This window comes from Electrophorus electricus, chromosome 17 (assembly GCF_041902795.1).
Source record: "Electrophorus electricus isolate QZ-2024a chromosome 17, ASM4190279v1, whole genome shotgun sequence".
Classification (NCBI taxonomy): Eukaryota; Metazoa; Chordata; class Actinopteri; order Gymnotiformes; family Gymnotidae; genus Electrophorus; species Electrophorus electricus.
The window spans coordinates 2,784,338-2,810,528 of record NC_137513.1 but is presented as its reverse complement, the minus strand read 5'-3'; the positions used below and the strand labels follow the sequence as shown (position 1 = coordinate 2,810,528).

Below are 26,191 nucleotides of genomic sequence, written 5' to 3'. Positions count from 1 at the left end.
CAATGCAATTTTGAGATCTGCAATAAAACGAACACGGTGTGAGCATCCCAGCCCGGGACGCTAGAACTCCCAGACCCCTTGCTTTCTTTGAAGCGTGTAACGCTTCTATTTTCCAGTGCGTGCCTTCAGAAGCCCCGCCTTGCGTCTCCTTGCGCAGCGTCAGCCTGGTGACCGCGTGCGTAAACGCGCTTTCAGCAGCCGAGGCGCGAGGCACGGGAATTAGCGCGTGGTGCACAGAATTGGGCTTCGGCTGGAACGATCATGAACGCCGCTGAAACGACACGTTGACACGTTGGATGAGTTTTTTTCGTTTGGAAGAAGTATTGGGGTTTTTTTGGCTGGTGGAGCAGGGTCCCGCTGGATTTCAGGTCTTCCTCATGGACGGGCGCATTGGCTTGAAAAACTTGGATGTAAAAGACAAGTAACTGGATACGTCTTCTCCGTTAATGACGCGTAGTCCGTGAAGGTAGGAGAAGTTGCGCTCTCTCTGTACCACGCGTGAATGCGCACCTTGGTTTAATGCTGGGTTACGTCGTACTGCTACTGAACCACCGGCACGATCATCACTTTAAAATAAAATATTTTGTTGCCATTTTAATGATATTTACTGAATATGAGTCCTTTTGAACTCCTTTGGTTTACTGAGTAGGATCTAAGCGCGGTTACTGGCTGTAGGATTCCACTCTGAGCCAATGACCGAACAAAGTTACCAAAATGCAGACGGTTACTTTCCTGCGCACGAAGTGTGTGTGTGTGTGTGTGTGTGTGTGTGTGTGTGTGTGTGTGTGTGTGTGTGTGTGTGTGTGTGAGAGAGAGAGAGAGAGAGAGAGCGAGAGCGAGAAGAGCGTTTGAAGGAGAGGTATAGAGAGGTGGAGTAGGGCAATTATGAAGGTTGTGTCATATTTATATTTTTCAGTTCTTCTTTCCAGTTCTTCGGTACTTCTTATCTAAACACTGACTATTTTCGACGATCATGTGTTTACTATTTTAACGTATTAACTAAACAAGTTGTATGTTTCTGTGTACAAACAGTTCTGTTAAAGGATTGGGAAGCCTCTGTGTTGTAAACACGCTTGTGCTCATCACACAACCTCGAAGATGCTGTTCATAGTTAATAAAAACCAAAAATAATTTCTGTGTATGTATGATCCACTGAGCAGACTTATCCACCGGGACACGTAGCATATACAACCCGTAAAGTTGTGCAATTCACTGAAATATGATGAGTGAATGTTTTTAATTATTTAAAAATCATCAGTATGTGGCATAATACTAAAACATTCTTTCAATCTGCTATTAATGTTAATTCTCTAAGGCTGATCCTGAAAGGGTTAAACTGGCAATGTATGTACATACTTTTCCTACACTGGTGTAGGTTTCTGCTGAGAGTTACATGGTGCACAAGGGTGGAACATATGAAGTGCTGCAAAAACATTGATAAAATAGTGCTTGATAAATATAGTCATGACAGTGGACATATTATGTTGTAACTGCATGTAAATGTTAATTTCTGAATTGTATTTTGCTCTCTGAAGGCCACTGCATGAATAAAAGGTGACCACAGCACAGTCCGATAGCTTACGGATAGCTCATGCAATTCTAATCATTTACTTGTCAGTTTTCACATCGTTCATCTATAATAGGATCCAAGCTAATATCTGGTCATAAATAAAGTTCATATATGAATTTGGTGTTACCAATATGAAAGGACAAGTATATTAAGAATTATACAGTTAGCATTTTAACATGCATTGCTCATCTTTATAATAAATAAATAAATACTTATTCTAAATATAAATAATGTATAATAGCCTATAAAGCCTAGCCTTACAATTATCTTGGGCTTCATTGGATGGGGTTTCCATCATTAATTCATAGGAGTTTACATCAGTAAAGCAGTCTTGCCCTTTTAAATCTCAAGTTCATCCAGTGGTCAAGCTGGTTTGACCAGTGAGTGCCTTTCTGGAGCAGGCACAGGAGCTCATGTCTCGTCCCAGCTGTTTCCTTCTTCGCTATAAAAGCTAAGGCACACCACTGGCACATCTGTGCCACACTGTCAAGATCACCATGACCACTGAGGGAAAGGATGCCAAACGATGCTGACAGTGTTATCACTGATGCGGCCTTGTTGGTATCGCTGTCTTCTGAGAAGAGTGTCTGCATTTGCTGTTCACTAATTGGAAGCAGTGGAAACTAATGTTAGACCAGATATAAGCACTGGGGTTTAATTCTGTAAGGATATCTGTTGTTGTTTTTTTTAAAGATCTGCTCATTAATGGACCTATATGACAGTGTAGCAGCATTTGTGAATGGGCCAGAAAGATCCAAGAATACACTAGATGATGGGAATGTTCAATAGTTTATCTTGAAGACAACATCATGCATTCCTGGGGCAGTAGAAATGTCTTAGAGGTCTAGGGTTAGGAAAAAACCTCTTTGAAGATCTTGAATACATTTTTTTGAGGTGCTCATCAAGATAGTGTTAGATGTTAGCTGGCAAAGTTAAGTGAGAGTAATCATAAAAAAAAGCTATCCAAGTTTGTTGTTTGAATTAATGAATTCACGGCAGATAGGTTACATTGCCTAGAGTCCTGTGGTATTATGTTAGATTTAAAATTTATCTCAACAAAAGCACTGAGATTCATTTTTTGCGGTAACCCTTACGGTACAGGTACTACCCAGGTTGCAGTGCTGGTGAAGGGGTCAACCCAACGAATACACTGAAAGGGTCCACTGAAATATCAGTGTATTATAAAAATGAATGCACACAGTCTGTTCATCAACTAAAATGTGTCTTTCACAGGAGACAGAGAGACGCTTATGGCTATAAGCGGAGATTTTGACTCTATTTAGTCTGGTTCAAAAGACTCAACTCTAATTTGGGTTTTCACACATCACTTTGAGTTCAATGTCAGGAGTGAATCACATGAGTCGGTTGCCACACAGAATTACCACTTGAATGATTTCACTTGGAGGTTTCATTTTGCATAACCAAAGGAGTTGTTGTGGTATTATATCCTAGGGCATGATAAAGGTAATCTAAGCAATTTCATGCAAGAACTGGACAATGTGTTTGGCATTTGAAGCAATCAGGAAAAGCTTGCAAAGTGTGTCATGATGTGGCTTTTATAACATGTACATTAAAGGCTGACGTGCCTCTGTAATGTTTAACAGTCTCAGTTCAAAACAGAGCAGCACTGTAGCATTTTAAACATCTTTAATCAGTGGCAGTTTATAACACTGTATGGCCTCTGATAATATTTCATTCTTTCTCTATTTTTAATTTTGAGGTTAATGTATGCTGAGCTCCCAAATGTGACATTCCATGCTGGAGTGCAGTATCCTTAAGTGTGTGCTGAATAACAATTGCAGCTCATTCTTTAATAACTGTGTACAGACGCAACGTGCAATATACTGAGATGCTCCATGGATCTCTCCTTACGCACGATCGCTCCCTGCACACAGTCTCTCCCTGCACACAGTCTCTCCCTGCACACAGTTTCTCCCTGCACACAGTCTCTCCCTGCACACAGTTTCTCCCTGCACACAGTCTCTCCCTGCACACAGTTTCTCCCTGCACACAGTCTCTCCCTGCACACAGTTTCTCCCTGCACACAGTCTCTCCCTGCACATGATTGCTCCCTGCACCATCCCATTACTGAGCTGATAGCCTGTATGGGGGAGTCTTGTTTTTGTTTCCGTCCTATGAGATGGTTCACTGTAGGCAGGGAGAAGGATTCTGTTCCAGTTTGCCAAAGCACAGGCGCAGTCTAAACAGGCTTTAAGAGATCAATGTGAACAGTATGGGAGAGGCATCTCCTACAGGTAAAGAAGGACATCCAGACAGCCAAAGGTATCTACAGGCTAAAGGAATGGTCTTAAGTCTAAAGCTGAAGGCCTTAGATACTACAGAGAACAAGATGGGGACCAAGTACATACGTAAATTGTTCTAAGCGAAAGGATTCGTGTAGTCTGTAGTGGAACTGAAGGTAATAGCTACCAGATACCTGCTTTGGTGGAGAAGGGGCTAGAGGTGTGTGGTTGATGCAGTCTCAACAGTGCCATGTGTGAGTACACACATGAACCTTCACTGGTACCCTCACAGGAAGCGCTTCTTACTCCTGTTCCTCTAGGCCCTTATCTGGGCTGAGGCCCCTGGTAGCTGATGGAAGTCTTCAGAGAGCATGCTTACAACGAGAGCCTCCTCGACACTGGCTTCTTCAGCCCCAACGGTACACGTGGGGCCGGGAGGCACCAGTATAATTACTACGCCATGCTGCTCACGCTTCTCATCTTCGTCATCGTCTTTGGCAACGTGCTCGTGTGCATGGCTGTGTCCCGGGAGAAGGCTCTGCAGACCACCACCAACTACCTGATCGTCAGCCTGGCGCTAGCTGACCTGCTGGTAGCCTCACTGGTCATGCCGTGGGTGGTGTATCTAGAGGTAGGCTGAAGCACACACATTACCCTACATATGTTTTTATCTTATATATCAAATTAACTGATTATCTGTCATTGGTGAGAAAAGAAGCGTTTTAATATAGATAGTTAAAATATAGATTTTATATATATATATATATATATATATATATATATATATATATATATATATGGTATTACATAATCCTTAAGTTGGTGTTACTTTGTAAATGACAACACTGTCAAGAGGAAAGCCTCAGTAAATATTGTGTAAGGAGATTTATTATCAATGTACAGCGCTAAATTCTGACTTTTACTAATATATAGAATAAGTCACAGAATTTTATTTGAACTTTAGAAATGTCAGTTTTCATCAGGCAGTAAACTTGAGCACGAGTTGAAGCATCCCCTCATATATCATCAAGACCACCAAAACCATCAATTAAATTAAACTTGAAGTCTGCTGTGACTGAAATCCCTCAACTGGGTGAATGAATCAAAGCGCCTTCCTGACAGTGGTGTAGAAAAATTGCATTTTGCGTGGCATTTAAGGCAGCAGATTCCTAATGACTTCTGTGTGCTGTCGCTGCTGTAAGTGGTTTTATCGAAGAGATTGAGTGACTATGTTTTCAGTAAGTAGTCCAAGCCATAATAGAAATGAGATTTTATGGTTCATTCTGCTCACGAGAGCCACGAATGGCACGAGAGGCGTTGTGAAAAGGGGCTGAAAAATGACTCAAATTAAACAGCGGCATTCCACAATGAGCAATAAAGCTGCTTATAGTGAAGGCGCCTTACAGCGGTACAACGGCCCGTGTATGGCCTGTGATATAAGTGCATCTGCTTTGCACTGTGCAGTGAAAGGAAATGGTTTGGTTTTGGCAGTATATTGCATGGCACGGTCTGTATTATTGGCCGTTGCATGACAGACAGTGCAAGGGGAGGAAACTGATCTTCAAAAAGTGTGTTTCTGTGACGGGAACTCTGAGGATTAGTGCTGCGCTTCTCTCTAGGTGCAAGGTGGACTGAGAGTCTGCCATAAAAAAAATTAAATAGTACCAAAAACATAATCCAAGTCCCGGGCACATCCTGCTTGACAACGCTGAAATGGTTTCAAATGCTTTTCGGCAAGGATGCAGATGTGTGCTGTCAGACCATGACGTCTTCATCTAGTCTTATGTAAACGCATTTCCGCAATTATGGCATGAAAATGACCAAATTACACTGGAGAGTGATTATTGAATTGGGCCAAATTCATCATAGCGCCTCTCCAGTAAATCTCCACTGCCTCAGAGATTGGTGCTGTACCAAAGTCCCACCTCGCTCATTAAAATTACAAGAAAGGCCTTTTTCTTCTTAATCGCTGGCTGCAAGATGATTGATTTGTTTTAGCGTTTCAATCTTTTTTTTAATGATGAACAGAGAATGAACATGTGAGTCCAGCAATGGGTCTCATTATGGTGGAATAAAAACAAAAGCTGTTAATAAACTGGTCTCGAACAACCAACATCCGAGTTCATTAGGGGGGTCAGACATTCCTTTAATCAATGGGATCTAGACTGCAGAGGGTGTGAGTAGGGGCCCGTCTAGCTGGGCGGGGCCCCTATTAATCAGCAGCTGCAGGGAGAGCACAACCACACTGCTCAGGAGAGGGAAACCAGGGATTAGATTGACCCGCGCTAGATTAAACTCTGCCGGGTTTACGGCGAACAGCAGCAGAGGAGGCGGGGCTTGCACATGCTCAGTGAGGATTCACAGAGGTCACTCACGTCCAGTTGCTCGCCTCGTTCCTGTTCAATTTCGTTTTTGCTGTGGTGGGAATCAGTGACAGCTTTCAAACGTGATAATGCGAAAAAGGAATTTGCATGTTATAGAAAACATACGTGCAGAGAATTTAATATACAGGCTTTAGTGTTTGTCAGGGTTTTCAGACAATAGGGCAACAAGTGCAAAGAGTCAATTCTCAAAAGCAGAAGCAAAAGATCCCCACACAGACACAGACACAGATAGACACAGACACAGATAGACACAGACACACACACAGACACAGATAGACACAGACACACACACAGACACAGATAGACACAGACACAGATAGACACAGACACACACACAGACACAGATAGACACAGACACAGATAGACACACACACAGACACAGATAGACACAGACACAGATAGACACAGACACACACACAGACACAGATAGACACAGACACACACACAGACAGACACAGACACACACACAGACACAGATAGACACAGACACAGATAGACACAGACACACACACAGACACAGATAGACACAGACACAGATAGACACAGACACAGATAGACACAGACACACACACAGACACAGATAGACACAGACACACACACAGACAGACACAGACACACACACAGACACAGATAGACACAGACACACACAGACACAGATAGACACAGACACAGATAGGCACAGACACACACACACAGACACAGATAGGCACAGACACACACATAGACACAGATAGACACAGACACAGATAGGCACAGACACACAAATAGACACAGATAGACACAGACACAGATAGACACAGACACACACAGACACAGATAGACACAGACACAGATAGACACAGACACACACACAGACACAGATAGACACAGACACAGATAGACACAGACACACACACAGACACAGATAGACACAGACACACACACAGACAGACACAGACACACACACAGACACAGATAGACACAGACACACACAGACACAGATAGACACAGACACAGATAGACACAGACACACACACACAGACACAGATAGACACAGACACACACATAGACACAGATAGACACAGACACAGATAGACACACACACAGACACAGATAGACACAGACACAGATAGACACAGACACACACATAGACACAGATAGACACAGACACAGATAGACACAGACACACACACACACAGATAGACACAGACACAGATAGACACAGACACACACATACACGCACACACATACTTATACCAATGGCTGCACATGAATTGACAAAAGTGTATTATGTATGTGCACTTTTAATGAAATCTTTGGATGTGGACATTATTCTCACTCCTGCGGCTCAGAGAGAGCTTACGGTGCTCATTTGTTCCCTCCAGGTGGTGGGTGAATGGAGGTTTAGCACAATTCACTGTGACATCTTTGTCACCCTTGATGTGATGATGTGCACAGCAAGCATCCTTAATCTGTGTGCCATTAGTATTGACAGGTGAGTAATCCTGTGATAACTGATAGGTAAGTAATTATGTAATAATTGATAGGTTAGTAATTGTGATCATTAATAAATAAGTAATTCTATAATAATTGATAGGTTAGTAATTCAGTGATAATTGTTAGGTTATTAATTGTAATAATGGATGGATTTATAATTGTGATAATTGATATTTTAGTTATTGTGATATCTGATGGGTTAGTAATTGTGATAATTGATGGGTTAGTAATTTTGTGATAATTTATAGGTTAGTAATTGTGATAATTGATGGGTTAATGTGTGATAGTTGATGGGTTAGTAATTGTGATAGTTCATAGGTAATTAATTATATGATGATTGAGAGGTTACTAATTCTGTGATAATTGCTCTCATCATCATTATCAATTCAGTATTAAATGTAGCCTGACAAGCATCTTGTCCAGGTGACTTTGAATGGATTTATTAAATACATTTCAAGAGAAATCCACTGGATTTTCTGTGGAACGTAAAATATAGCATGAAATGTCACAGAATACATTGCAGCTTATAATGTTTTTCTCTATGGCACATATTTAAGATTGACTTCAAAATTTTATTGGATGGTCTCCAAAATTGTAGTCAACATAAATGTAAAGAAATCAGAATCCACTTAACCCTCCTGCTGAGAATAGTGTGACATGAGCTTGGAGCATAGAGAATGAACACACATAAATGACTATAAAATCAATAACAGAGATAATTAAAGTCACAACAATCAATAAGAATAAAATAAAATATACTAAAACATGCATAGACAATTGCATAACATAGCTACCAGAGGCAACACCCGAGGTGTAGTGCACTTCGATGTAGTGCACTTTGGTGTGGTGCAGATCATTTTGCCCCGATTTACTCGCTGCCATGGAACTACATCTCACAGCAGGCTCATAACCAGTGACAAATTTAATATGCTGTATATTTTATCACAAATGAGTGGGCACAAACCCAACTGGGTTTGGCCTTCATTTTAGCAGTAAACAGATTCATATTTGCATGAATATCTTGTCTAATTATATTAAATCCATATAATTAGCTAGCTAGCTACATCCCAGTTACTGCAGTTTTCTCTCTCTCTCTCTCTCTCTCTCTCTCTCTCTCTCTCTCTCTCTCTCTCTCTCTATATCTATCTATATATATATATATATATATATATATATATATATATATACATATATATATATATATATATATATATACATATATATATATATATATATACATATACACATATATATATATATATATACATATATATATATATATATATATATATATATATATATATATATATATATATATATATATATATATATATATATATGTGTGTCTCTTTCTGTGTGTGTGTGTGTGTGCGTGTGTGCATACTGTTCCATCTGATTGGGTTCATTTTTTTTAATAGCTACAAAATTAACTATTCTTTTCTACCTGCAGTATCCAAATATACTAGAATGATCTTTTTAAAATACCTGTTTCTAAACAAGTCTTACCAAAAGGGAGTTTGGGGGATATGGGAGGATGACACTTGTAAGTAAAGAAAACTTTCAGAATGCCAGATGGGTTACCAATGCTGGATTTGTTGTTTGTCTTCTGGGGACCCTCCTTATGTTTCCAGCAGCACACATTAGACGAGGGGGATCAGACCCCACTCTGTTGATATCATCCACTCTATCCCCCTCTAGGTACACAGCGGTTGCCATGCCAATGCTGTACAATACACGCTACAGCTCCAAGAGACGAGTCACACTCATGATCTCAGTGGTGTGGATCCTGTCTTTCGCCATTTCATGCCCCCTGCTGTTTGGTCTCAATAATACAGGTAATTCAAACAAAAAAAAGCCCCAAGATTTGTGTTGGTTCTACTACTCATTGCTCAGAGTAAGGTGTGAAGATTGCAAAAGATGGTGAAATCTTGACCACGTGTGGAGGAGAACTATGCCATGCTGATATGTGCGGCTGTGGTCACAGCCAGTGGTGTGTAGCGCTGACGCGTATGTCCGTGCTGTTCGGGGACCCGTAGAGAGCCGCGACGACACCATGTGCGTGATTGCGAACCCAGCCTTCGTCGTCTACTCCTCCATCGTGTCCTTCTACGTGCCCTTCATCATCACCCTGCTCGTGTACGTGCAGATCTACGTCGTGCTGCGCAAGAGGCGGAAACGCGTCAGCACCAAACGCACATGCCTGGGTTCCTCAGCCGAGGCAGGCACGACCTTGAAGGTACCGCCCCTTTAGGTGTACACTAAAGCTCCTGCCCAGGTAAACCCTGTTTCTGCTGCCTTGCACCTTGGACAAAATGCCAGTGCAGTAATGACCTCTATTTTAAAAGGGGACACATTTCATAATTATTCATCGGAATTGCTGTCTAAAGGTCAGCACGCATTTGTTCTCTGCGTAGGACATAAATAGCACCTTTTTGTGACCTCTAAGAGTCTGGCTGAAACTACATTTCTACATGGCCATTTTGTTTATTGATCCTGGAGGCATCAATATATGCTTCACAGGAAATGAAAGAATCTTATAGGCTACTCCATGATCCTGACACGTGCCTAATCTGTACATCACTGGAATCGGAAGCAGAATCACAGACACATTCTAAGGAATGTATGTGTCCCTGGGAAAAAATTCAACAGACTTTTTCCCCCCAGACTTTATTGCTTTGTTAGTCCTTCAGCCTGAATTATGCCTGTGCATTAGGATGGGCCTGCTACACTTGAGGAGAAAGTATATACTCTGGGTACATGTACAGAGATTCAAGACCATGTGTGTTTTACAAGAAGACTTTAAGAACTGAATAACCAAATGCCTTGCTAATTCAGTCAGGCTTGCTCAGACTAAGATCTTTGTTTATGCTATAGTCTTTAACAAAGATTTGAAATGAGAATATAGCATATTTGGAGTAGGCTGTTGGCCTATCAACGCTCTGTACCCACTTTGAAATGTTGCTTCACCCTTAGAGCTAACTGCTTTCAGTCAGCGATTATTTTTAAATAAACATAAAAGGGTAACGGAACTGTAAAGGGGATGCTGTAGGGGTTTCCAGCGGGAGGGCAGGTGTGAAAGAGTAGAACTGACATTAGGCTCTCTTTGAAACCATCACTACAGCTAGTGACTGCACGCTTCTCTTTCTTGTTTCAGAAAGGCGCTCATCCTGATGAGGTCAAGCTGTGCACTCTCATTGTCCAGTCCAGTGGGAGCTACCCGGTTAATAACAAAAATGTGGTCTGTCCCTTTTCTCCCCCTTCAAAAAAATGTTTAACTCTTCCCAGGAGATCTTTCTTACCTTACGAACCTATAAGGTCAAACTCTCTACTGCCTGGAGTTATGTCGTTGACTTATGAAACATTGTAGAAAGATGTCTTGCATAGAGTGGCATTAATTTAAATGAAGCTGTGTACTGTTTCAGTAGGTCAGTGTGGTAGAAGCTAATCTCTGATTATACAGTGAAATCCTACGGTGAGTTCCTTCAGTGAAATCCTGCATTGAAATCGTACAAAAGCCTCTAACAATATCTACATTTACTTTTGACTTCTTTTTTTTTTACCTTGTGCTTCAATCCATGGGATTTTAACTAAACATCACCTTTTAATTTGATGCTATTTGCTTCTATACTAGGTGAACGCTATATGAATCACAGCCCTTGTATATTAATGTCCAGTAACTCAACAGATTAACCTAATCAGCTTCTGGAACCCCTTAGAATGACGTGGGTAGTCAGGAACATTCCCTGTCTGTTGACCTTAAAAAGTGTAATAATCATTTTTGAAGTTTGTTTCAGGTCATTGTGCTGCTTACGTTTAGCGACATTCAGTTGAATATGGGCTATTGAGATGCGTCCGTACACTTCAGATCTGTAGCTGTCCCCGCTCACCTCATCAGTGAGGACGAACGAGGCATATATCTGCTGGCACTCATGCATTCCTCTGTCTCCGTGTTTCTCAGATGACGTGGTATGGTTAAGCTCATTCCATCACTCGGGTAATGTAAGGTTTAATCTTTGTCTCATCTGTCTATGAGACATGGTCCCAGAGCTCTACCAGCCTGGACCTACTTCTGAGAAAACTAACAAGATTTTGCTGTTCTTGAGCATGACGTATTCTTCTCTTTAAGGTCTTTGAAACATTTATTCATCTATTAAACAACATGAATGAGAGTTTGCTTCAGACATTCATCTCTGTGGTCTTCTTAAGTGTTTGGGTTGCTATTGCTAAACATCTCCCTTCTTAACGGTTGGATTTGACACGTATTTGATTGCAACTCTGATCGATGCATTCAGATTTTTCAGTTTAATAATGGCCTGCTTCCATCGTATTGATGGTTTCTGATGACGTGGTCTTCCGTGGTTTCTGATGACAGCAGACAACAGCCGAAGTCCCCAGACGCAAATGCACATCAAAAAAACAACTCAAAACCTTTTTTATGACTTTCATGAACTAATGATTAAAAACAACACACAACTGGAACAAAATTGTTCAAATTGTTTGTTTATGCTCCCCAGAAATATGCATGATAAAAGGTTCACCTACTATACATGCAAATATTAAATACTACTACTACTACTACTACTACTACTAATAATAATAATAATAATAATAAACCATAAGAATAAAGTATGACATCCTGCACTTTATCTTCATAATCACTGTTTTGTTTCAAACCCAGTGTGCTGAAGTACAGAGTCAAACCGACACAAACTGCAGCATTGTTCTGTTATTAAAGTCTGCAACTATGCCACAGTAAAGGGCTGTTGGTTTAACTATCTGAAAACATAAGAAGTGGCTAATTAGTTCAGGATGATAGCTGGTAACAGCACCATTGCTTTATCTTTCACTACCCAGCTTCTGCACACCTAAATGCCAAATGGAAGCTCACCGTTTGAGGCTTAGCAAGTACACAGTAACCTGTGCAAATAACACACGTGATTAAAGTCAAGCAGATCTCAGTTCAGCTACTTATTCAGTGGAACAATATGACTGAGCTTCTGTTAACTTTTGGATAATGTATGTAAAGCAGCGTATTAGTTTGTTGTAACTGATGGAATTCATTGCAGATGTTGTGGTGGCTTACATTTACATTACACTGAGAGCGTTTAGCAGAGAGACTGACAAAAGAGTTTTGTCATGTACTCATATCCTAGCCAGTACAATGTTTTAGAGTTCAGGTACCACTGAACTGGGATACTGCTAGATAGAGGAATTAATGTTGCTTCAGCTGTATATAACCTTTCATAATGTAGAAAATCTGTAGCAGTAGATAACCTGTAGCTGCAGATAACCTGTAGCAGTAGATAACCTTTCATAATTGCACTTATCATTGTCTGAGATAAAGCTGATACAGGTTTGTACTTCTAGGCATCAGCATTGAGCCTTGTGTTTCAACAGTATTCTAGTTCAACGGTATCTGGACTCTAACCTACTGTACTGTACTAGGATGTATTCTATGAGTAAATGACAAAGCACTTTTGTAAGTCAGTCTGGATAAGCACATCTGCCAAATTCCAAAAATGTAAATGTAAATGTAACTAATATCACTGTATCATTTAAGGTCATTGAAAATATACTGTTAAATTTTATGCTGCCATCAAAAGCATGTTTTAGTACATCATTAGAGTATTTGCCAAATAACAGAAGTCTGATTTCCGCTTTTGTTTGCAGACTTTCATAAAGGAGGTGACAAACAATGGAGATGTCGACCAAGCAGACGAAGTTATGAACCCGGCTCCACCAAACCAGAGCACACTGGAGCAGACGGACTGCAGCCAGCACGGCCTGCCCCTCGACTCGAACCACGAGCCGGACGTGCCGCTCCCTGGTCCTGAGGCCTCGCTCAGACTAGCCAGGAATGGCAGCACTTTCCACACATCCAAGGTGGCTAAAGCATTCGAAACCCAGGTCTCCCCAAGTGGCAAAGCACAGTTGTCTGTGAAATCACTCAATAAACGCAAGATCTCTCAGCAGAAGGAGAAGAAAGCTACGCAGATGCTGGCAATCGTGCTCGGTAAGCAAAACTGCCATCTCCATAACTCCATAACATCTCCATAACCATCATTGGACCGATTACTTTTAGATTTAAGGGCAGTGTTTGATACAGTACATCATGATGCTCTTATGAACAGTGATTGGACACTTTCTTAAAGGTAGAAAGTACTTTATTGGTCTAGCTGAGCATCATTCCAATAAATATTATTTATGGTGTTCTACAAGGTTCTATAATGGGTTTGATTTTCTTTTCTTTGTACGTGTTTCCATTAGGTCACATTATTTAAAAAAAACAACAACATGGAATCAGTGACTCTGAAAACACACAATTGTTGTAGTGCCAAATGACGCAGTCTGTCCAGTATTACTATGTTCAAAAGCGTCATCATCAGGTGTGTTCTCTTTCCTCACATTCAGGTGTATTTATCATATGTTGGCTGCCGTTCTTCATCACCCACATAGTCAACACTTACTGCCACGTCCCAGTTGAGCTGTACACGGCCTTCACCTGGCTCGGCTACGTCAACAGTGCGGTGAACCCCATCATATATACCACCTTCAACATCGAGTTTCGCAAGGCTTTTATTAAGATCCTGCGTTGCTGAAAGAGCAGACTCACATTAGGAAAGAAGTGCAACTCATCTGTTCCAGAGGCGTGTTTCTAGCTCTCAGAAGAAAAACAACAGAACTGCAGCTCTGGTCGATTTCTGCAGAAGATCACTGAACTATATGAATGTACATAAAGTGATGTATGTATTATAACATCAGGCTATTTTTCCAGTCTTATCGCACAACAAATTGATTACTGAATGATTGCTTTTAGTCTCTCAATAAAAGCTCAGCAGTATTACTTTTCCTTCTTAATTAAGCAATCAGGCAAAAATAAAATCCATTTAAATTATAATATAGCCGTTTTCATCTTGGTGATAAGTGTCATAAGTGTAGCAAGTTTTAAAAAAGTTACAAAAACATCTTGTACAGCCTTGTGTAAAGATAGACATTTTTGCCTTAAAAGCAAATTTACTCAAGTTTAAAACTTTTTTTCATAAACCTACAGTATGACATGGGTCTATAAAAAAAGCATTATGCACAAGAGTTAAACATGTATTTTAAAAAAGTGAAATAATGCAGGGATATCATGGTCCTCGTATACATGGTAGCACTGACCATTCCTGTTCAACCATCGCTACAGAGACACGTTCTGCTGCTGTAAGCTCAAAGAAGCCAAACAGATTTGAGACTTTCGAGACCTTATAATTCATTGCAAAAGTCACATCCAACACAGCAAGAGTTGGTACTGATGACCTAGTGGGTACTGATGACCCAGTAGGTACTGATGACCTAGTGGGTACTGATGACCCAGTAGGTACTGATGACCTAGTGGGTACTGATGACCCAGTGGGTACTGATGACCTAGTGGGTACTGATGACCCAGTGGGTACTGATGACCTAGTGGGTACTGATGACCTAGTGGGTACTGATGACTCAGTGCAGCAAAAGCATGTCAAATGACTGTGACAAATGACTGTGAATATTCATCCAGTACTGCTCATATGAACTGTTCATGTTTTGTAATGATTTGCACGATGTGCCCATGCTTTTGGTGATATCTTTTGAATGTGATAAGCCTATTTTACAGTGTAGTGCATGATATGTTCATTCCATGTTGCACTATGCCAGAAGCTTTTAAAAAAAAGTGAAAATAAAAACAAAATGTAATGATGAAATAAAAGGTAAAATGGTGAAATTAAAAGTTTTCACAACAAGTGTTCATTTGGATGAGCTATTCCGTCGCACCCAGCCATATAGGTTTGTTGGGAGCATTGTGGTTTGCTGAGACCTGCATAGCGAAGATAAAGAAGCAGAGGGAGGCAGTTTGGCGTTCGAAGGCGGATGCTACATGAAGTAGCTTGATGTGCATCTGGTGCTTTGGATGGGCCAGTATCATTAACCCTCATGGCAACCTTCCGTGGAGAGACAGGCGGCTCTGCTTACAGTGGCTTGGTGTCCCTGCGGCCCTCTGGCTTCATAGGAGGATGCCACAGGTAGGGGACGTGGTCTGCCAGCTTCACCATAAACACCTGACACACACACATCGCCAGCAGCGAGGTTCCATAATGTCTCACACATCACACATTGAAAAACTATTACAACGCTCTCTCCTTTTCTGAGGAGTTATTGCCAGTATTATTGCAGTCATAAAAATTGCAGTTGCGTTATGCTCCGAATCTTTCTTCCAGCTCATAGTAAGTATGGGTTTCAGGCTCAGATGTGTGTGTTTCTACACATAACAGGTCTGGTTTTTGGCAACTACTATAGACATGTGAAAGGAAGGATTTCTCCTGGGCAGGTTGGTTAATATCTGGATTTTAGTCCAATGTGTAGGTGGAATATTCAGTTCTTCCACATGAAGGAAGGAAAGTTTTGTGCAAAAGGCATTTTACCTCTGCACTGCAACACGGAGACTTGATTCTGAAAAGGGAGGCATTGTTACATACTTCATTATCATTGAATGACTGAAAGGTACGATGAAAGATTCTCATGAACTGAAATATGTTATTTTACTACTACAACATTCATGGCGCATCATGGGCTGTGTTTGAGTAGAATTTTTTAATTCTGAGAAGCAGCTCATTATAATAAATTAGCATGTAGCTAATTAGCATGTAGATAAATGAGTATGTAGTGCAAGGCCATGGTCCACCGAAATATCCTCACCAGAGTCCAGCCAGTCTAGCGTGAAGGGGAGAACACCACACACTGCCCTTACCTGACAGTGAGACATGTCAGACTGATAAACTGATGTCTTAAATATTGCTGACTAAATTGTGGCTTTGCCTGCACAACTGAAACACTCGACAGCAAAAAAAAAAAAAAAAATGAACGCCAGATGAAGAGACACTATTTAATTTACGGCACTCCAAATTCTAAAAGTTCCTGTTTAAAAGCAACTGTAAGAAGTCAGTCAAGCAGAAAACTGCAGTAAGAGGAGCTACAGTTGTAATCTACTGGAGTCATGGACAAGTACAGGTGCACAGCAACATCAATGTCCAGCAATCTCCGTCAGCAGCAGTCGGAGCAAAAGGTCGAGAACATGAGGAGACAGAGACAAAATTTCTGCATAGCCGTTGTTCTGGGGGGAGACGGGTAACATGGTTCCTCCCTATTAATTCCTGCTCACGCTACTCATATAATGTGTGAGGTTGGGTGGTGTGAGTGATGTCCCCTCACACTACTCATATAATGTGTGAGGTTGGGTGGTGTGAGTCATGTCCCCTCACACTACTCATATAATGTGTGAGGTTGGGTGGTGTGTGATGTCCCCTCACACTACTCATATAATGTGTGAGGTTGGGTGGTGCGAGTGATGTCCCCTCACACTACTCATATAATGTGTGAGGTTGGGTGGTGCGAGTGATGCCCCCTCACACTACTCATATAATGTGTGAGGTTGGGTGGTGCGAGTGATGCCCCCTCACACTACTCATATAATGTGTGAGGTTGGGTGGTGTGAGTCATGCCCCCTCACACTACTCATATAATGTGTGAGGTTGGGTGGTGTGAGTGATGTCCGCTCACACTACTCATATAATGTGTGCGGTTGGGTGGTGTGAGTGATGTCCCCTCACACTACTCATATAATGTGTGAGGTTGGGTGGTGTGAGTCATGCCCCCTCACACTACTCATATAATGTGTGCGGTTGGGTGGTGTGAGTGATGTCCCCTCACACTACTCATATAATGTGTGAGGTTGGGTGGTGTGAGTCATGTCCCCTCACACTACTCATATAATGTGTGAGGTTGGGTGGTGTGAGTGATGTCCCCTCACACTACTCATATAATGTGTGAGGTTGGGTGGTGTGAGTGATGCCCCCTCACACTACTCATATAATGTGTGAGGTTGGGTGGTGTGAGTGATGCCCCCTCACACTACTCATATAATGTGTGAGGTTGGGTGGTGTGAGTGATGTCCCCTCACACTACTCATATAATGTGTGAGGTTGGGTGGTGTGAGTGATGTCCCCTCACACTAATCATATAATGTGTGAGGTTGGGTGGTGTGAGTGATGTCCCCTCACACTACTCATATAATGTGTGAGGTTGGGTGGTGTGAGTCATGCCCCCTCACACTACTCATATAATGTGTGAGGTTGGGTGGTGTGAGTGATGTCCCCTCACACTACTCATATAATGTGTGAGGTTGGGTGGTGTGAGTGATGTCCCCTCACACTACTCATATAATGTGTGAGGTTGGGTGGTGTGAGTCATGCCCCCTCACACTACTCATATAATGTGTGAGGTTGGGTGGTGTGAGTGATGCCCCCTCACACTACTCATATAATGTGTGAGGTTGGGTGGTGTGAGTCATGCCCCCTCACACTACTCATATAATGTGTGAGGTTGGGTGGTGTGAGTGATGTCCCCTCACACTACTCATATAATGTGTGAGGTTGGGTGGTGTGAGTGATGTCCCCTCACACTAATCATATAATGTGTGAGGTTGGGTGGTGTGAGTGATGTCCCCTCACACTACTCATATAATGTGTGAGGTTGGGTGGTGTGAGTCATGCCCCCTCACACTACTCATATAATGTGTGAGGTTGGGTGGTGTGAGTGATGCCCCCTCACACTACTCATATAATGTGTGAGGTTGGGTGGTGTGAGTGATGTCCCCTCACACTACTCATATAATGTGTGAGGTTGGGTGGTGTGAGTCATGCCCCCTCACACTACTCATATAATGTGTGAGGTTGGGTGGTGTGAGTGATGCCCCCTCACACTACTCATATAATGTGTGAGGTTGGGTGGTGTGAGTCATGCCCCCTCACACTACTCATATAATGTGTGAGGTTGGGTGGTGTGAGTGATGTCCTCCTCAAAGTTGAAAGAAAACCTGTCACTGAGCTGCTGTAGCTGATTTATCATGAGAACACTTTTGCTAAACTGTCCTCATATCCTGATAGGAATCACTGAAATAGTCACTCTGAGACAATACATTTTCTCTGCGACAGTCCTGGAATCTGTTATCGAAAACAAAAATACAGTTTGTCTTAGCCGTTCAAGACATTTTTTACATGAAGACGGCACTCGCTTCCTAACAATTATTATTATTATTCATTAATACAGGACAATTTAGAGTATGCAATCAAACTAACTTCCATGTTTTTGGACTATGGGAGGAAACCCACACAGACTCAGGGAGAACATGGAAACTCCCAGGTAGGGACTCAAACCCAAGACCCTAGTGCTGAGACACCACCGTGCTGCCAAATTGTTATTATTTTGCTTGTGCATGTAGGTAGGCTACAAGGTGAGGCTAAGCACCAAGGTGAGGCTAAGCACCAAGGTGAGGCTAAGCATGCCTTTGAGAGGGAGGGCATTGGAGATTGGTTTGGCTGTTTGGTTCCCCGCAGAGAACAGTATGACTTCTTACATTAGGGGGCAGAGCCCCTGGGGTGGGCCTCAGCTTGAAGTGAAATGTAGAGTGACAGGCAGGAAGCGGGAGGAGCTCCCACAGTGCGATGGCTGCAGTCATGTTGTTTGTTGAGGCTCAACCCCCTTCAAGGCCAACTATATAAGCAATTAGGCTGCACCAGCTGAGCTTGTGACAGATGTTGTGTTTGTTTCCCTAATGTGTTAATAAGGCCACTCCTCCCCCCTTCAGACTGTGCCCCATGGCCCGCCCTACCCAACTGCAAGGGATTTATTCATTTAGCAAACCTACTACTGTCATGCATTACAAATAGAAGCACGTCGTCTAGCCTGCTGGTGAATCGTTCAAGGAAATAGCAGTGATTTACAGCATCTCTCTACCTTTGTGCCCTACAAAGCAAGAATAACCACCGATTTATAGGCTGTCTTGTTATTACCAAGTGAAAAGAAGATTTCCACACAACACTGGATTAAAAAAGAAGGCTCAATAAGAAGAGGAACTTAAGTGTTTAATAGAGGCACTTATTGCTTAATTGTGGTGTGGCTCAGATGTTTCACATTATACAGGCTCAGGTTTCTACACACTAGAAAGTCTATAAACACTAGACTTCATACAGACTTGGCTGTGTCCTTCGTCTAAGAAGGGATGATTTGTGAGAGCAATATCTTCTTGTGAGAGATCAATGAAAACTGTGAAATGCAATTTTCTTTTTAAGTTGTTCCACCATCTCTCTCCCTTAAACCTTCCAAATATCGTTAGAGCACCACCAATTCATTTGTCCACACATCAGTGAAGCTTCTATTTTATAATGTATCATAAATCTGTCTGTAAAGCTTTCGAAATGCAATTTTACATATTGCATCTAATATTATACAATGGGAGTTTTTCCAAGATGGTGTGAAGTATTGCAGACTAAAAAGTTAGCCTCTGTAACTACAGATGTAACTAGCCTCGAATGACATTGTGCCACTCTGTACAAAGAGCTGGTATCAATTGAAGTCAATCATTCTGCACAAAAAGTTTTATCTATTATCCACATGCTTTCACCATCATAAATAGCTTTGATAGTGGGAAAATGTTCACATGTTTGCTATTAGTGCAGATAGTCTGCTGTCAGATTTTCCTCATCCATCTGCTACCTTCACTGTATATGCTCACACCTGGTCAATTAACACTGTTTATGTTCACACCTGGTCAATTAACACTATATATGCTCACACCTGGTCAATTAACTCTATTTATGCTCAGGCACCTGGTTAATGCATACTATTTATGCTCTGGAACCTGGTTGATTAACACCTCCTACACACCAGCCACCAGACCCCAGAGCTGAGCAGCATGTTTGGCTCCTGCAGTATCTAAGGGAGAACACATACCTTACTTTAGCACATTCAACCTACAAACTGCTTTTAATGTCAGAACAAACTTACCCTGGTCCTAAACATACCATCTCTAAGTTTATCTATAAGCGCTTTCCATAACAGAGTGAGAACTCTGAGTTCCAACACCAGATGATTCATCAACCACCCTGCATGATCTCTCAGACTGACTTCATTACACGTCATGATGCCAGAGCTTTGAGTTCGGTATCATACTTGTTCTCATTTTGAATTTCATTCTAGATATCAGCATTGACTATGGAATCTAGCCATATCCTATGACAATAATTCAATTTGACTCTAACCTACTGTACTGGCCAGGATACATTCTATGAGCAGATGGCACAACACTTTGTAAGTCCCTCTTGATAAGAGCATCTACTAAATGTTGTAAATGTAAATGTAGAGTACTCTGGCTAATCGAGCTGCCACTAAAACCCCACAGAGCTCCAGGTGAGGAATAGTATAGGAGGAAGTTACCTGTGCCAAGATGAAGGACAAGAAGACCTGCCCTTATCAAACGTCCTCATTCAGTGTATACCATGACCCCATAGCCTTATTCTGAGACTTATTCTGATCGATATCAGATGACAGGTAAGCTCTCAGCAATGAAATAAGACCTCTGCCTCCCAACTGTGCCACAACTACAGACGGTCTGAGGGGAGGTTTGGGTCATCCCAAGCACACTGCGCCAAAAGTGTCTAATGAGAATCTTAGCTCAAGAGGTATAGGGCAAGAAGAACCCTAGAGAATCATTCACATATTCCCCAGGGTTAGAGTATCATAGACAATGGCTTCAGATTTTCAGATTGTGCCACCTGGGGTAAGTGGCTTAGGACACTTGGGACATTACAGGCTCATAGGTGCAGCTCAAATTCATTTGAGGCCAGAAGCTCCCTCAAAGTGTATCCACCCGTCATTTGGCTTCTTCTGGCTTTTGCAGGCTCTGTAAACAGTTGTTGTTTTAGAACCCAGCCAACCCAGCAAATCAAGTCTTACAAGGTCTCTGCGTGTAATGAAGTGGGGCTGATCAGACCCCATGAGTTTTTGGGGCTTGACATCCATTAAGGGCTGGATGGGAAGACCTCACCAGCTCCTGTGTTTTTTCTAAAGGTGATGTACCTGCCAAGAATGGGGGACTAAACAAATGTGATGAGGTGTAAAGAAAGAGCTTCTGGGGTATCTTACATGCACCAAAACTTGCTTGCCCCACCTGTGACTGGGGCCTATTTAAAGCCTTTGATCATCTTTTCTCAAGCTTTATGCTAAGTTGCCCCCTGTTCTCAGTTCTCTACGGTGTTTAGCATAAGTGTGATAAAGAAATGACAAAGAAGTCAATGTATGCATGTTTTTGAAAAAAAACAACAAAAAAACCCCCACAAGTTTATTTATCTCCGTAGTTTTTCTGTGCCTTCTCACAAGTGCCAGACCCAGCCTTTTCCTTGTGATGGGCTGAAAGGTCATTTAGCTGCACACTAGTCTTCCAACCCTCCTAACCCAGGTTCACATCCAGAGTTGGGCACTTTGGGGCTTTTCCTCTTGGACCTAGCCCTGCTAGTCTAGGCCAGGTGAAGCTGACTTTAGTTACCACAAGTCCCTATTTCCCGTCTTGGATTGAGGTGTGGTACACTGCGTTCGCATCCCAGGTGTGTTACAACTGGTGTTCTAATCTGCTACTGAGCCATTTTCCTGTTGACAGACAGAAGACCACAAGGTTTCTTCAAGTGCATACCAGGATGCTGACTCCTTTTTATTACACCGAGGATGTTTATAGCTCAATTATGTACCCCAACAGAACTGTGATCAAAACAAGGGACGCATCTCATCTAGGAGAAAGGGAGTGGAGGCAAGAGAATCAATTTCATTTCAACCATCCCACTGCCCCAAACTTTGGAAGAATGGGGGAAAGTACTGTCAGTCAAATCTGCACTCTATACCACAGCACATGCAGGTACCTGAAGAGGTATTTCTTACAATCCTTGACAGAGAGGCTATCATAAATTAAAGCCTTATGAGTTTCATCTCTGGTGATATTGCAGATGCTGACCTGGTGACACTGAATAATCTACTCATGGAACAGCCAAATGGATCCCTGCTATAAGTGGATCCTGAAATCCTGAGTTGTTGAGTCCAAAGGGGAGGCATTCACAGGTCCTATTGAATCAGTTCTGTTCCAGGTTTATCTGCAACTAACTTCCCAACCTACAGACCAGACACAAGCGACACATTCTCAGCTGATGTGAAACACAGCTGGCGGTAGGACAGTGATTTACAGTCCCAAATAACAACTGACCATTAGTGGAGGGGCAGGGCCAAAGTGACCATTGAGATTTTATCAGTCTGTGAGAGTCCACAGATGTGCACAGCAGTGGGGGGGATACAGGAACATGACTTCACAGATCAGAAATTGGCCTACATCAATATGCAGAGTTTACAAACATTGTAACTGCATTAGTTATCGACTGTTCAGTTATATTGTTTTATGTATTCATAGATAAGATTAACTGAACTCATTGTTTTAGTATATTGTATCTTATCACTGAAATTCCTCATGGAATTTGTACATTCTCTTGATATTTTAGACTATTCTTGGAGTAAAGGACCTATTGTACAAACATATCAGTACAATCTGAGAGAATAAGCCTTATAGAGTCATCTCACCAACAGTTCTACTGTGGCATAAATATGGTCTGAAATAACTGATAGTATATATTGTGATGCTATATAACATAACCTGTATCATCTACATTTAGAGCTGTGGGAACATTATGGATTATTACAAAAAATATTACATGTATGTGTAGATGGTAGTGTGTTATGTACACGTGTGTGTAGATGATAGTGTGTCATGTACATATAAGTGTAGATGGTAGTGTGTTATGTACACGTGTGTGTAGATGATAGTGTGTCATGTACACGTATGTGTAGATGGTAGTGTGTCATGTACGTGTGTGTAGATGGTAGTGTGTCATGTACACGTGTGTGTAGATGGTAGTGTGTCATGTACACGTGTGTGTAGATGGTAGTGTGTCATGTACACGTATGTGTAAATGGTAGTGTGTCATGTACACGTATGTGTAGATGGTAGTGTGTCATGTACACGTGTGTGTAGATGGTAGTGTGTCATGTACACGTGTGCGTAAATGGTAGTGTGTCATGTACACGTGTGTGTAGATGGTAGTGTGTCATGTACGTGTGTGTAGATGGTAGTGTGTCATGTACACGTGTGTGTAGATGGTAGTGTGTCATGTACACGTATTCGTAAATGGTAGTGTGTCATGTACGTGTGTGTAGATGGTAGTGTGTCATGCACACGTGTGTGTAGATGGTAGTGTGTCATGCACACGTGTGTGTAGATGGTAGTGTGTCATGGGGGCACCCATTTGTTTTTGGCAAGAATGTCCTAACAATACACTCTCTATACAACAGCACATTTCCATTGTGTTCCTCATAGTAAATGCCCATGCTGATCTTTCATGGACCTCTGCCTGTGCTATAGAGAAAACTCTATGGCATGGGCTTATGAAAGGTTTCAGTGTCACACTTACTAGTCATGGGTCAGTAATTCATAATTACTCTTTAATATATTCTAAATTATTTGAATGTAATTCATATTGCTAATATATAACCTCTTGAGTCTCTTTTTTTGTCAGATTTTACAAATATGTATTTTTTAAATAAGAAAATAAAAATTGTGTTTTGTTTTTTCATGTGCTTATGCTAGCTACATGTACCTATACAAACTGTTCATGGATTTTTCCTAATATCTTCAAATTATAATATATTTTTAGGGAGCAATGACTTGTATCCATGGACACCCATAGGCATGGCCTTGCAGATTAAGGAAAACGGTAGGAAAGGTTGCTTTCCGGAGACATACCAACAGCCCAAGGCACAAAGAGCCATAAAACAAATGGTCTGGACAGGATAGCACTTAGAGAGCTACAGAGTGTACGTGACCTTGCTTGACTTGGTGGACAGGTACAGACTGTGTATGTGCACTCAGCAGACTCAGGGGATTCAGTGAAGAAAAACACTTTCATAAGAAAAACAATTCCTTTAACAACACTGAAATGGAAATTTCACAACGCATTCCTAACAGTCTGTGACATCATATGTTGCTTGTGTAATGATGTGTTGTATGAAAGTGTAATACTTTTTTTCCCTTAATTGTATATGAAAAATTGAAGATAAACCATGTTTCCTCTTGAAAGAAATGTAAAATCCTTCATGAAGCAATGAGATGATTTAGAAAATTATGTGATACACCTGTTACATGATAAGAACGTAAGATGAAACTTTGTGCAGTTATCAAAGAACAGCCCTGTGAGGGGGTGAGATGGGAGTCAATCAACCAATCAACATGGAGAATCAATCAACACGGTGGTAGTAATCAATCAACATGAAGGACTAGGTGTGACAGGGATGTGCCCACTGCCCACCTTCACACCCCTATAAATCATAATATCTCAACTTTCAAGGAAGAACTAAGCACTGAAGGCCTGCTGGACAGCAGTCAACAATTGAGGGTTGAACTTATGGTTCCAGTTTCTCAGCTAAAGCACAGGTAAGTGAATGCTCGTCAAGAGATGACACACTCCCTCCAACAATCTGGATTAAGTGCACAAAAGGTCTGTTTCTGCAGTACCCAGAATCTCAAAGTTTTCAAGCAGGCCATCACAATACTAAGCAGAAATAGAAGATGCTTTCTCTGCTTTTTCCTCCCTGTGGTGTTTAGTCCTGATACTTTGACATTAGGAAGAGTTTAGTCACTGTCTGTAAACTAGTCCTACTCTCTGGTTTGGGTTTTTTTCCTTTCCACTAATTTTTCATACATTCCCTATTTCATCTTGGTGACTGTGTATGCTGATGTTTTTATTTTATACATCTTTATACATTTTACATTATTTTTGTATTCTTCCAGTTGCTTTATTTTTAAACTTTGTCAATCTTTTACCTGTTGTTGTGGGTTTTTTTTTTTTTTTTTTTTTTTTTTTTTTTTCTCGTCACAGAAATTAGAATAGCTAGGAAAAGTACTCCCTTAAATTTGAGCATGCATGCTTGTCATGCAGCCCTCCAGAGCCACCACACACTACACTTCCCAGAATCCTCTGGGGAGATCCTCATTCCAAGAATATTGATTTGCTTCACCTGTGCTTCATTACAATATCTATTTATACGCTGCTCACAGGTGTACTCCTTCTGTATTGTAAGTATTGAATCTGTCATAGAGCATACCGAGTGCTGAGTTTGCCTTTTTGCTTATCCGTGTTTTGACCATTTTCTGTGTTTAGTTCGACTGAGTTTTGCCTGCTTGCTCCTGTGCTGTCTCCTGTGCCTGCACCTCCACTCTGTATTGGATTTGCCCTTTTGGGTGTGTTTTGCCTGGTCTGTAATGTTATTAAACTATTTGCTTTATCGTCAGCTGTGAGTGAACAGTTTTGCATGACAAGTGATCAATTTGCTTCAGATATAGAGAAATTTATTGTCTCTCTGGTTACTTCATGTTAACCATGTGTCATTCTAACACTATTTAGTCCTTTTGGGAAGGTTTCCCCGTTAATAATAATAATAATAATAATAATAATAATAATAATAATAATAATAATAATAATAATAATATAATTGAGCATTACAAGTAATCAATTTAATAGTTAATAGCTAACTTGATAGGAATAGTTAATGTAATAGTAAAGAGTAACAATAATTAA

General features: G+C 41.3%; 1 protein-coding gene across 2 annotated transcripts; it reads left to right on the top strand.

Moving 5' to 3' along the window:
• The first annotated feature begins 210 nt into the window (after positions 1 to 210).
• On the top strand, positions 211 to 15,405 carry drd2a (dopamine receptor D2a). 2 transcript variants are annotated; one of them, XM_035534241.2, is made up of 8 exons: positions 211 to 466; positions 4,134 to 4,444; positions 7,562 to 7,671; positions 9,372 to 9,508; positions 9,710 to 9,909; positions 10,828 to 10,911; positions 13,344 to 13,686; positions 14,085 to 15,405. In XM_035534241.2, the coding sequence occupies exons 2-8, from the start codon at positions 4,166 to 4,168 to the stop codon at positions 14,270 to 14,272; spliced, it is 1,341 nt and encodes a 446-aa protein (XP_035390134.2). In that variant the 5' UTR covers positions 211 to 466; positions 4,134 to 4,165; the 3' UTR covers positions 14,273 to 15,405. The 2 variants fall into 2 exon arrangements, with proteins under 2 accessions (XP_035390134.2, XP_081556563.1); XM_081700437.1 differs by having other exon boundaries at positions 211 to 4,444.
• Positions 15,406 to 26,191: the final 10,786 nt, after the last annotated feature.

Excerpts from the sequence above, each read along its gene's own strand:
- drd2a (XM_035534241.2), top strand. The coding sequence starts at position 4,166 with ATGGAAGTCTTCAGAGAGCATGCTTACAACGAGAGCCTCCTCGACACT. Across the intron at positions 4,445-7,561 it reads CGTGGGTGGTGTATCTAGAG|GTGGTGGGTGAATGGAGGTT; the intron begins GTAGGCTGAAGC and ends TGTTCCCTCCAG. Across the intron at positions 9,910-10,827 it reads AGGCAGGCACGACCTTGAAG|AAAGGCGCTCATCCTGATGA; the intron begins GTACCGCCCCTT and ends TTCTTGTTTCAG.